Raw genomic sequence first — 13,345 nt, forward strand, 5'->3', positions numbered from 1 at the left:
GTATAATCTTGATCCCTCATCAAGGAAACTTCTCTTTACAACAGGAGACCACTACAGAAAGCCACAACCAATCAAAATGCAAAACTGTGGAGCACAGTCCCAATGGCTACAACTACAAAACAACTCCTGGCCATAAGGCTCAGGGTACATTGCAGAGGAGGTGGGTGGAAAGGTTTTAAGAAGCAGGGAGCTTGCTGTGAGAGTGTGTCGTGTCCCCTAAAGATGTAGAAGTTACACTGATAGTTTCACCAACATGTCTGCTTAAATGTGAACTGAAAAAGGACAACAACAAAAAACATGCCAAAGTGGACATGGAAAGCTCATATGGATTCAATTGTATACAAAGAACCACAGGCAACTAGAGAATGCTAAGAATGGGAAAAAAGTCTTTCCCAGGGAAGAGCACACCAATTGGTCATTCAATACCAAGTGGACAGCCCTGAGAAACATTCATATGAGTAATGTTATTCAGACTGAGCAGGTTATATTTAGGAACACATGCCATGTGACAACAATTAATGAAAGAAGAGGCCATGAATTTGAAAGACAGTAAAGACAAGTATAGGAGAGGGTTTGGAGGGAGGAAAAGGAAAGGGAAAATGTTGTAATTATCATCTCAAAATGAAACACAGGTAAAAAGTTCTATTTCTTCAATTTTAAAATGTTTCTCTGTTGAGTACAAATTATGTGCATAAAAACCCACCATGTAATTGTGGAGATTATATTGTCCTTATTGTGAGACTCTTACAGAACTACTTACTATTCCGAGAATGACATAATTCAGGGATGGATGAGGAGTATGCCCTCTACCCTATCCTGTATAAACAGACCCACAGGGTTCTGAGTGCTCTGGGGATTTCTTTAAGACCTGTTGTTCACATGGGATAACAGAATCGTCCACTAAGCATTCCTTAGCTGTGTTGGCCTGAACTACCCAGAGCCAAGGCTCTAGCTCCAGGTTTTTAGGTTCTGTGCCCTTTATCAAGACTGAGCTCTGCTTCATGCTCCCTAAACCTCTCCCCAACCAACTCCTCTAGTCTTTCTGGTCTTACTTTGGACAAAAAGAAGTGTGTATCACAGTTCACTCTCCAAGGACGTCTTCCTCAGAAATTGTTACTCTATCCAGAACAATAATTAGTACTAGTCCCCAGTAATGGAACCTTCTTGCTAGGGTAGTTGTGCTTGCTACCTGGTCTTAGGTTGAAGCCTTAACCTCTGTATCTCAGAACATGATTGTATTTGAAGACAGGATCTTTAGTAGAAAGATATCTGAGATTAAGTGAAGTTTTGATGATAGGTTCCAATTCAATCTAATTTGTGTTTTTGTAAGAGGAACTATGAACATACAAAATATTACAAATATGTGAACATAGTGAGAAAGTGGCAGACACAAATGAAAAGAACCCTCAGGTCCAGCCAAGCCTTTACCTAGGTCCTCAGAAATATGGGAAAATACATTTCTGTTGCTTAAGCCTATTTGTGGCATTTTTGATGTGGTGACCTAACAGGTAACACATTTCCCCAGAGCCATTTTCCATTCCCAGATGTGGGGATCTGACATTATCATTGAGGCAGACTGGGGTGGGGTGATGCCTGGAGTCTAAGTTCTGGGACATGACAGGTAAAGAACAAAACCAAGACGCAGGGTGGCTGAAGCTTGAGCAAGGGGCAATGAACATGACACTTTCCCTTATCAGGAGTAGGTGATCTCTGACAACCTGTACCCTGTTCAGACTTTTAGACTGTTCACATGAACTTTATTATTCAACAAATAATGTGATGTGGATCACGGCATGGTTAGATGAGACTCAGTGTACATTTAGCTCACTTGACGTTTTCTGACCACTTTCTATCTTGTTTTTCAGATGTACTGGGTGGGGGGGTGGTGACAACCTACTTTCACATGGAGATTAAGAATTGCTGTGATTGGAGAAAGTAGGAAAGGGAAAGAACAGATATTCTCAATGGCTAACTTTGGTTAAGATTTCAAGTATCTTCTCTATGTTCCTGACAAGTCTTCAGTTGTCCTGAAAAAAAAAAAAAACATCCAGGCTAACTGATGTGGTAGCACATACCTTTGATCCCAGCACTCAGAAGGCCAAAGCAGGAGCATCTCTATCAGTTCAAGGCCAACACGATCTACAAAGGAGTTCTAGGACATCTAAGGCTGTTACACAGAGAAACCCTGTCTCAAAAAAATCAAAACCCATCCAGGGCTATAGCTTCAGCTTTAGAAAATTTCTTACAGTTTCCTTTCAATTAACCATCTCTAGTTCAACTGTCCAGACTTACACTGAATCTCTGGGAATTCTGCTCCTGGCCTAGCTCCAAGCATATGAATGTATGAAAAGTTTGCTTGAACAGCTCTTTTGGTCCCAGTTTTTTGGATGCTAAGGAATCCCTGACTGAACATGATGTCCCACTCGGGCCAAAGGTGCAGTACCTCAGGCTACTGGTTGCGTAGGCCAGCTCAGAGGTACTGAAACCAACCACCAGACCACAGTATTGTTAATGAAACCACAGATTCTCCTACGCTTTTCCTCTGAACCAGTGTGCACATATTCTCATCCCTACCACTATGACCTGAACCAAATGTTCAAATGCCAGAGTCTCATGAACAAAAAGGACCATTGGTGGCCACTGTAAGCACCAGCTAAGTGGCTCCAATGTCAGAGAACCGGAGTTGGATGAGTTATGTTCTTAGGATGATACAGACACCAGTTAATTCTAGTGACTCATCAAAAAGTAACTAAAAAGTAGGAAGTATTTTTCCATGTATAGACCCACAGAAACATCCCAATTTCTACCCCACAGTAACTGCTCAAATTGAAGTTCAAATGCTGCTTGAAAGGAGCAGGAACACAATAGCCCCTAGGTGATCAGATATCAACATGGCCACAGACAACTGTCCTCTACTCATAGGTACCTCTGAGTTTACAGACCCTATATATGGCCCGTTCTGCTGCCAGGGGATGCTTGCAGTGAATGTGACTCCTAACTCTTGAGTTCTACCAGTGGTTTCCACCATGAGATCACAGATCAACACTCTTCCTCTAGCTCACATTGATACACTCCAGTCTTGAGTTATCTATATCTTGCTTTTGAAATCTCCAGAAATCAGAGGTGACTTATCATCTAACCCTGCCTTGTAAAGAAAGGGAAGCCAGGACTAGGGGCTGACATTTCTTGAGTACCCTGTTCTGAAGACAGCAGATCTCCAGTCTCAAGGACCAACATAGGTCAAGGCCACCAGATATTATCTTTTTTTAAATTATATTTTATTTATTAAATTTAAAAATAAATACCAATCCCAGTTCCCTCTCCTTCCTGTCCTCCATTCCCCCCACTATCCCTCCCTGGCCCCAGAAAGGGCAAGGTCTCCCATGGGGAACACCAAAGTCTGTCACATCATTTGGGGCAGGATCCAGCCCCACCCCCACCCCTGTATTTAGTTATCTAGGATGAGCAAGGTGTCCCTCCATAAGGAATGGGTTCCAAAAAGCCAACTCATGCACTAGGGATAAATAGTGGTCCCACAGCCAGCGGCCCCAAAAACTGCCCAAAGTCCTGCAACTGTCACCCTCATTCAAGGGGCCTAATTTGGTCCTATGCAAGTTCCCCAGCTGTCAGTCCAGAGCCAGTGAGCTCCCATGTGCTCGGATCATCTGTTTCTGTGGGTTTCTCCATCATGGTCTTGACCCCTTTGCTCATATAAATGCTCCTTTCTCTCTTCATCTGGACTCCAGGAGCTCAGCCTAGTGCTTAGCTGTGGATCTCTGCATCTGCCTCCATCAGTTACTGCATGATGGCTGTACGATAGCAATTAAGGTAGTCATCAATCTAATTCTAGGGGAAGGGCAGTTAAGTTACTCTCTCACTATTGTTTAGATTCTTCTCTTTGTTGGAGTCATCTTTGTGAATTCCCAGGAATTTCCCTAGTTCCAGGTTTCTCATTAACCCCATAATGGTTTCATCTATCAAGGTATCTTTTTCCTTGCTCTCCCTCTCTGTCCCTCCCCCAACTAGACCTTCCTGATCCCTCATGTTCTCCCCCCTTCTTCCCTTACCTCTCTCCCCTTCCTCCCACACTTCCAATTTATTCAGGAGAGCTTATCTATTTCCCCTTCTAGGAGGTGGGGGGGGGGGAATCCACATATGTGTCTCTTAGGGTCCTCCTTGTTTCCTGGCTTCTCTAGGGTTGTGGACTGTAGGCAGGTTATCCTTTCAAGCAGTACCTTTTATATCACCTTAAAGAACCGGGCTAAACACTTGGCTCTTAGCCATTCAGGTATCCCAACCCCAGCCCTAAGGACAAAGAAACCTGAGACATTTCCAAATTCTAAAGCAACTGTAAAAATAAATTACACACACACACACACACACACACACACACACACACACACACACACACACACACACACACGACATTGCAGGACTGCATACTTTACCTATGTTCTTATAAAATAAACAATTCTCTAAAGAAATGAAGTGGTGTACAGAGAAGAACACTACACAATAGCATATAAACCCTGTTTCCTAAAGCTATAGTCTTTTCAGATCCTTTTAATGAAAGGAGGCTGAGAGTCAGCACTGTGCTGATCTCCAGGATGCTAACAATCCTGGCCCATAACTAGTATTCTGCATTTCAACAGAACAGAACTGGGTGTCACAGAGTGAGAGGGCCAGGGGCAGCATTTTGATCCAGAAGGTTACAACACTAAAAGTACAAACCTGTGGCTCAACATCCTTCCCTTGCATCCACAGCAGCAAGCAGATGGCAGAGGAATTATCCTTGCCTGGGACCACAAGGCCTACAGCTGAGAGAGGCTGTAAGTAGATTAAGCCCTGATCCTCTCTGCCCCTAAAAGCCTCTGACCCATTTCTCTGTCTGGAAAAAAAACCACTGCGGTAAGTCAAACAAGCAGAGGGGCAGAGCGAGACTCTGATCAACATAGGCAATATCAACAAGTGCTGTTTTTCTGGAGGAGACAGCAGTGGGAACACTGAAGAGTGACAGAAGGAATTGTTATAAGTGCATTAATAGGAAATTACGTGGCTTACGGATCAACCACATGTTCTTTTCTTTTATGAAACTAGGCTATCGCCCTGCCCCCATCCCCAGCCTGGGAGCCAACAGGACAACTTCTCACAGCCTAGTGCTACCACGCTAGATACACTAAGTTGTTCTACAGGTGTTTCCAGACTTTACCGCAGAGCTACCCTGAGATCCTGCACCTGAACACAAGGACAGTGGGTAATAAGATCATCGAGGGCAAAGAAAGGAACAAACTGTCCTCCCTGGATGGAAGGGGCACCAGGAGTCTTGCAAAGAGGAGGAGTTGGCTTTCCTGAAGACTAAGCCCCAGTGCCCGCGAGAACTCTGGAGTTTAGCTCCCATGCCAGAGGTTTCTGGTGTACTGATGAAGCTCCGCCTCACAGGGTGGCCCCTCCGCGGGCTCAGGTTTTGGAACAGTGTTGAAGGTCTTTCCAGCCGACCCCACAGACAGCCCGGATACTGGAGCCAGCCCCGCTGGCCAGAGGGTTCTCCCGAGGCGGCGGGCGCCCTGGGTGGGAGGGGACAGCCTCGGCAACAGGTGACTACCTACGCCCCTGAGACACCTCCGCGCCGGGATCAGAGCGGCCCCAGTGTACCCGAAGTCTCTCCGGCCGCCCTGGGCACTTACACGCTCGTGGGTCCACCGCCGGGCAGAAACGAAACTTTCTAGGGCCGAGCGGAAGAGTAGGAGAGCTCAGCGCCAGCGGCCATGAAGCGCACAGAACACAAAGTGCGCGCGGACTACGACTCCCGGCATGCTCCACAGATGGCCTACAACTCCCATCGGGTGACTCGGACCGGTGGACACAGACTACGACTCCCGGCATGCTTTGGAGTAACCTGAACAAGTTTGCATACCCAGAGCAGGGCCTGGAGTCGTCTGTCTGAACTCCTGAGCTAGTGTTGTTGGCTACTTGCTGTTAAGCACTTGCAGTGTGGCTGATTGACTTTGAACCGTGAATAAGCTGCAAATATAAAATAATGTACCTGATTCAAAAATCCCCCAATGTAAAAAATAGCTCATTAATAGTTTTGTGCTATTTTTACTTATTGAACTAAAAAAATGAAATCACTACATATTGCTTGATCTAAGTTCTCAGTTTTTGATTCTTCTCATTAACAGAGACACAGAATCAGTCAGTGTTTGAAATGATGTGTTAATGATCTACCTGCCATGCTTAGCCTCCTCGGCCCTGTGTTTTTGCTTGTTGTTGCACTAAAAAGCACCCTGAAGCCTGATGCAATAGAATGCTGCATTCCAAGACTAGTATTGATGAGCATGCTAAAGAAAAGGGAGGGTACATAAGATGCCAGCTTGTCACTAGGTTGTGTTCCTTAGCTCTGGCTGGCCACTCCTCACCCTGCCTTACTTTTTACCATTTTAGCTAGACATTCCTGTCTGCCTCACAGAACTTAGCAAACTAGTGGCATCTGCCAGATCTCAGGATTTCAGGTTTTCAGAACAGATTCACATAAGGACAATATATATAGTTGTGCCCCAAATTATCAAGAGACCAATTCCAATGCAAAAGCAAAGAGTCTTTTATTGTTTAACAAGTTAACTGTCTTAACTTGGGCCCTTCATCCATTCATCATGGTGGATGGCATGAGAAGGACCCCAAGGTGCGGGGTTGGAGGGGGGAGGTAATTGGGCTGTATATGGGGAGTGTCTAGGACAACCTGTCCTGTGTTGATTGGTCAACTGTTTGTTATGGCCTATAGGCCCTCCCAGGGTGGTTGCTATACTCTGCACCCTTATACCACCATAAAGCACAACCAGAGCCTGGCAGCTAACTTCTGATTGGTTCCTTGCCACGTGAAGGGTATCTGACCTCCTAGTAACTGGGAGGACAGACAAGGTCAGGAAGCTCAGTACATTTTGCTGAGTCAGGACATGGCTGCCAAAGCAGGGGACTGGGTGAGGATCTAGTCCCTTCATGTATATATTTTGGTTTTGGTTTTTGGTTTTTCAAGTCAGGGTTTCCCTGTAGCAGTCCTGGCTGTCCTGGAACTTGCTTTGTAGACCAGGCTGGCCTCAAACTCACTGAGATCAGCCTGCCTCTGCTTCTCAAGTGCTGGGATTAAAAGCATGCACCACCACTGCCCATCAGACATAGGTTCCTTAATTAATTTCATATTTTACATGACATGTATATGATTCAACATTAACTTGATGGAGTTGGCAGTTTGTGGATGACAGAAGTGGGAGGAGATGACAATGGAAATGAAGAAATATCAACATTGTGGACAGAGAAAGACTTTCTCCAACTACAGCCTGAACAGCTTTGGGATGTTACGGATGAAAGAGATTTCAAGCACCCTTGTTTGAAACTTAGTTCCTAAATAAGTGAAGGGACCAGCTCCCCATTTCGGCAGCCATGACAGTAACACATGCTTGCCATGACCTTGTCCTAGTCACTAAAAGTCAGATGTCTGCCTCGTGACAAGGAACCAATCAGAAGTTAGCTTGCGGCGCTATGCTTTACGGCTCTGGGTGTGCTTTACGGACAAGTGCACAGCAATGACGTGCAGAGCATAGCAACCACCCTGGGAGGGCCTATGGGCCATAACAACCAGTTGGCCAATCAACATAGGGCAAGCCCTCCAAGCCTGGAGGCACACCAATCCTGAGCCTGTGCGTACCCCCTAGACACTCCCCTTACGCTGCCCTACAAGATCTCTTTGCAGCTGGTTCAAGCTGTCTTTGCTAGCCATCCACCATGGCGGGTGGGTGAAAGACCCGAGCTAACATGGGGTTAGCTCGTTAAACAACAATAAAGCCTCATGCAGTTTGCAGCAAGCTTTCGAATCTTCCTGGTGATTGGGGTGACCGAGGTCCTGGGCTAAGACCCCGATGCCTGAGTTTTCCGGGGGTCTAACATAAGTTTACAGAGAAGAGGAAGACAGGCCTCCAACAGTGATGTGTTATATAAAAGTAATGATGCATTTTGAGAATTTCATGGTAGGGCAATTCATCTGGAATATAGTTACACAAATTAATATGGCTATGACATCACTAGACAATTTAGTCTTAAGGCATCACAGTCATATATGGTCCAACACTGACTAAAATACTATGCACCAGATGATTGTATATATTAAGAACCTAATATGTCATGCCCTAATCAAAAACCTATATAGCATTATGTTTGAAACTGAACACAACTCTGATGCAGGTAAGATTAATTTCTATACTTCAAAGTGGATTATACTGAGGCTCAGAGAAGTAAAGGAATACAAAGCTCACTTGGCTAATGGACAGAGCTGTAAACTAAGATGAGGTGGAAGGTTCCTGAGGCATGTCTACACAAGACATTGTGGGATACACGAAATGCTCAGCGTTGTCTACAAAGGAAAGGAGACCAGAAGAGGGCAATGGATTCCCCTGCAGTGTAACCTGTGTTTCTTTGGGCCATCCGCTCCCAAATAATGATACAGAAACATTTATTGACTATGAAAACTTGGCCTTGTTAATTATTTTTTTTCCCTAGCAACTTGCCTTTTCTGTCTCCTCAAGAAACAAATGCCTGAGGTTTCCAGTATGGCAGTTAACTGGATGCTTCTCTACTCACACCTCCCGCTGATTGTGAGCCCAGGGACTCCTGACTCCCCCTCCCCCCCCACACACACATTGTCCCATACCCACAGGAAGCAGCCAGACATGAACTGGAGTCCACACACTCAAAGGGACTGGAATGTTGGGCGGCAGCTCCGCCTCAATCCCCACCCCCCATCTCTTTCTCCCCAAACCCTGCCTCATCTCAGAAAGCCCCAAACACAGCCCCTCCCCCAGGGATGCTCAACACCACTCCTACCGGGTGTTTAAACTGCCCCCAGTTTAAAATAGTCATGTGGGGTTTTGGTCTCTCTTCCCCGTTTGCCCTCTGAGGGCCCAGAAGATCATCTGGGAGCATTTTAGGCATTAAACCTGGGCTTTTTCTAATTCGGTTTGATTTGGTCTGATTTGGATTGCTGCGTGGCAGAGAGGCTTCTCAGGGTGCAAAAACTTTTCAGGCCTTAGCTTAGGCTTGTTCCCAACTAGCTCTTAAAAATATAAATTAACCTGTTTATACTGATGTAGGTTGTGACACGTGTTTCCTTAACCTCTCCTCAGTACTGCATGTCCTACTTCCTCTGGGTCTGCTGGAGAATCCCCCTCATCAGACTCTTTCCCAGGATTAATCTGTCTCCCTGGAAGTCCTGCCTATCCTCTCCTGTCTAGGTATTTGCCATACAGATCTTTATTAAACCAACCAGAAGGTGCCTCAGGCAGATGAGGAAGGATAGAGACATATCTTCATCCATTGTACAAAAATATTATCCCAACCCTGGAGCTGGGGTTAAAAATGTTTGTGAGCCACCATGTGTGTTCTGGGGTCTGAACCTGGGCCCACTGGAAGAGTAGCCAGTACTTTTAACTGCTGAGCCATCTATCTATCCCCTCGAAAGTTGCTTCTTCCTGATAAATCATAGCTATTTTTATGGCTTTATTTATATTTTTCATTTATTCTTTATAATCTACTGTTACATGATTTTATTTATTTTTGGTTGAAAGAACAGAATCTGAGTTCCACCTCTGGCTGTGGATGCAGACATGACAGTCTAAACTTCCCCAAAGGGGCATTCTGGTGGAATCACTTCATATTGCCAAGGAAATCAGGGTCCTCTATTGGGGTTCTTAGTTCATTAATAAAAGAATTTAAGAAATAACTCAGAGGCTTGAGGACATTTTTGTTAAAGCTTCAGAGGAATAAAGAAATCCAGGCAGACAAGCTTTAAATACAGGCAGGCAGTTTTCTGGAAGATGGAACAGAGAGAGAGAGAGAGAGAGAGAGAGAGAGAGAGAGGTAACATGAAGACATTATGGAGTAGAGGCCATTGTAGAACTGAAGTCATGGTATGTGATCATTGGAATAAACTGGAGAGACACTGGAAAGGCAGAATCCAAAGGACCTGGCTCTGGGGGCTTAGGGGCATCTTCAAACTGCATGCCTTTGTTAAGTGATCTTTGCTTATCTGAACCTTCATGGATGTATTGGTGTCACCTGGAAGTTAGCAACAATATCTTATTCATTCTTGCATTGTCTAAATATTTAGTTTAGATGGTAGCACATATTGCATTCAATTATGGGGTAAATATTTAAAAGCTAGTTTGTGTATTAGCAGTTGTTGCCAGAATATAGAACTATTTTCAGTTTAGAGGGATTTTATGGTCTAGACTTCATTGTGACTATACTTATTTGAGGATGTAACTATTCTTATCCTGAAGACATTTTCTCCAGAAGCTGAAAAGAAGCACAGAACCAGACATCACCAAAGTAAAAAAAAAAAAAAAACAAAAAACAAAACAAACAAAAACAAACAAACAAAAAACAAACAAAAGAGATCAGGTTTGGCAATCCTATGTGCCAGCAACCCCATTGTCCAATTCGTACATGCTGAGAGTTTGAGCCCACCCAATGTCTGCAAATCCTTCTATTTAGGATCTTCTGACCAATCACTGATAAGCAATCTATGTCTAAGTGAGAGAATGAATGATGAACGGAGTCCAGGAAGTATTGCTTTGGATGGCCCAGCTGGAAGCCACTTTCCCACAGCTGTCATGTCGTTCCTCCACACCCCTGCAATAGTTGCTGGCATCTCCACTGTTGTGTCTTCTGAAGTGTTCCTTCCTGATCTACTTCTCCTTGCCTTTCTCCAGCATCCCTAGTCACCTCTGGGTACCCATCCTCTCCTCTCAGTAGAAGGAGGGGCCCTCATATGTAAAGGCACCTGGGGAGTAGGAGGATGGGACGGGGGTGAGTGTCTTCTGGCAGACCTGCTGAAGGAGACTTTTTAGGTGTCTGCGGAACTTGACCCCAACAAAGACATAAAGCACTGGGTTGAAGCAGCAGTGAGAGAAAGCCAACATTCGGAAGATGATCATAGCCATGTCCAGCCGTTGCCTGATCTCACAGGTCCTCTGGATGATATCAGTTTCCTGCAGTGTCTTGAGGAAGAGGATGAGGTTGTAGGGAGCCCAGCTGAGGAAGTATGCCACCACGATGGTGAAGATGAGCCTGACTGTCCGGTGCCTCTGTCTGGACTTTGAACGAAACAAGGTCCTGAGAATCTGTTTGTAACAGAACAGGATGATCCCCATGGAGAGGAGAAAGAAAATGTTGTGCTGGTAGACTGAGGCCAAGAACCCACGAAGTTCAGAATAGTCACATGTTGAGACATTCACCTTGTGGAAAATAGCATCAGGGATAGAGGAAAGGATGCTGGCTGTCCAGACAGATGTGATCACCAGCACACGACAGCGGAGGGTATGGATGCCCAGAGTAGAGATGGGGTTCACTACAGACAGGTAGCGGTGGATGGTCATAATGGTGAGAAAGAAGATGCTGCTGTAGAGGCTGATGGAGAAGATCAGGTTGAGGAGTTTGCAGAGGAAATCACCCAGCAACCAACCCCAGTATTGCGCTAAGACCCATACAGGCAGCAGGCAGGAGAAAATAAGGTCTGAGAGACACAGGTTGAGGATGAAGACATTGGTGAGTGACTCTAGATTCTCATACTTCACCAAGACCCAGAAAACCAGGCTGTTACCCATCAGGCTGAGGAATAATACCAGAGAGTAGAGGACAGCAGTGAAGTTGGCAAAGGTGGTCTCGCTCTCACATAGATGACTCTGTAGATCATAGTAATAATCATAGGACTCCATTTTGTCCCAGGAGGCAGTGGTGCTGAGAGCATCTGAAATGATAGACATGTGGGGTTTAAATCCATATGGTAGGAGGAGATTATTAGGACCCATGTTACAAAAAAGTAAGGTTCATGGGCCAGATTCCATTGGTGAGCTATTTATAACAAGATTGAGAATTGGGCCATTATATAAAGTCAGTAAGGAACATTTTTTTCTTTTCCATAGAAAGATTTTCTTGATCAAGGACATGCAACATTGATTTATATTCTGTCACAAGCCCCATTCTTCTGGTAGACTGGCAACTGAGAAGTCTTGATAGCTCAAGTTCACAGTAGATGTAGGTGAAAAGAGAAGTGCAATTGGACTGAAAGACTTGAAACCAAAGTGGGTTCTGCTATTGTGTCCATGTATCATTTTTAAAAAAACTTTCTGAGCCTTAGTTTCTTGTATACAAAAGGGCTCATGTTACCAGATTAATTCATTCTATTGTTCAATATATGGATACAGAGCATTTATTCAATGTCATTATTCAATAAATGGCTAGAGAGTGTTGTGCCTGTCTTTCCTCTCTTTCTCCCTCCCCTCCTTTTTTTTCTCCTTTCACTTTCTCCATTCTCTCTCATTTTCTGTTCATAAACTGAATAGACCTTGATAAAACGCTTGTGTTGAAAAATTTTCTCTTTCTTGGGAAATGCCAAGGAAGTGAGAGCACAGACAAAGCAAAATAATGCCCAAGCTACAGATAAAGATTCTGGAAGGACGAATCCTTGCTAACACTAAGGATCACATCTCAAGGCAGAAAACGTCTTCAGCTGAGAGTTTAGTTTACAAGTCTTATAAACACGTGTCTAGAGCAGACAAGGGGGAAAGAAGCTCAGAAAACTATAGTGAGCCAAACTTATTCAACTGCCTTTGGTAACTATTAGAAACAGTGAGATGAAAAGGCTGAAGAAATGACTGGAAGGGCTGGAATTTTCATCTGGATGAGTCATGGAAGCTGCTGAGTCACATGAGGAGGAGAGTAGAAAGCTAGAAGCAGCAGCTATCTGAATCAGATAAGTGAGTTCTCATCACCTGCTGTGTGGGGGGTACTGTGCTTATGATACTTTCTATAAGAAAGTTGCAAGATCACAGGGAATATATATACATACATACATACATACATACATACATACATACATACACGCATACGCATACGCATACACATATACATATACATATACATCCATTTCATAGGATAGGAAAGTGGTCCAGCCTGGTGAAAACACTTTCTCAGCTAAGACTGCAACTCAAACTTCTATGTTCTTGTATTTTGAGGAAGACAATTGAAGAAATAGTCTGAGCTTTTCAAACATTAAAATTTAAATAGGCTAGGCATGGTAGTACATGAGTATAATTTGGCTGCTCTGGAACTAAGATGGAAAGATTATGAATTTGAGGTCAGCCGGGGCTATCTATGTATTTTTTTTTCAACTAAAAAGTGTGTTGTGTTATAATAAAGCAGCATAGTTGTGGCAAAAAAAAAGAGACAGGTAGGTAAATGAAATAAATAGGGAAGACACACAGCTATAGTTACCTACCAGATTTTTGACAAAATACAA

At 44.2% G+C, this 13,345-nt stretch overlaps 2 protein-coding genes across 3 annotated transcripts in view; both read right to left on the reverse strand.

Annotated features, from left to right (window-relative positions):
• The window catches only part of Fyco1 (FYVE and coiled-coil domain autophagy adaptor 1), a 72,339-nt gene extending 66,516 nt beyond the window's left edge, over positions 1 to 5,823 (reverse strand). For both annotated transcript variants that reach the window (XM_027415532.2, XM_027415531.2), the window contains exon 1: positions 5,685 to 5,823. The gene's annotated coding sequence lies outside the window, so the exon portion shown is untranslated. The remainder of the gene's footprint in view (positions 1 to 5,684) is intronic.
• Positions 5,824 to 10,613: 4,790 nt separating this feature from the next.
• On the reverse strand, positions 10,614 to 11,810 carry Xcr1 (X-C motif chemokine receptor 1). Its single transcript, XM_035443942.1, has one exon. It carries the CDS (start codon positions 11,808 to 11,810, stop codon positions 10,794 to 10,796), a length of 1,017 nt encoding a protein of 338 aa, XP_035299833.1. The 3' UTR covers positions 10,614 to 10,793.
• Positions 11,811 to 13,345: the final 1,535 nt, after the last annotated feature.

Source organism: Cricetulus griseus, chromosome 4 (assembly GCF_003668045.3).
Source record: "Cricetulus griseus strain 17A/GY chromosome 4, alternate assembly CriGri-PICRH-1.0, whole genome shotgun sequence".
NCBI lineage: Eukaryota > Metazoa > Chordata > Mammalia > Rodentia > Cricetidae > Cricetulus > Cricetulus griseus.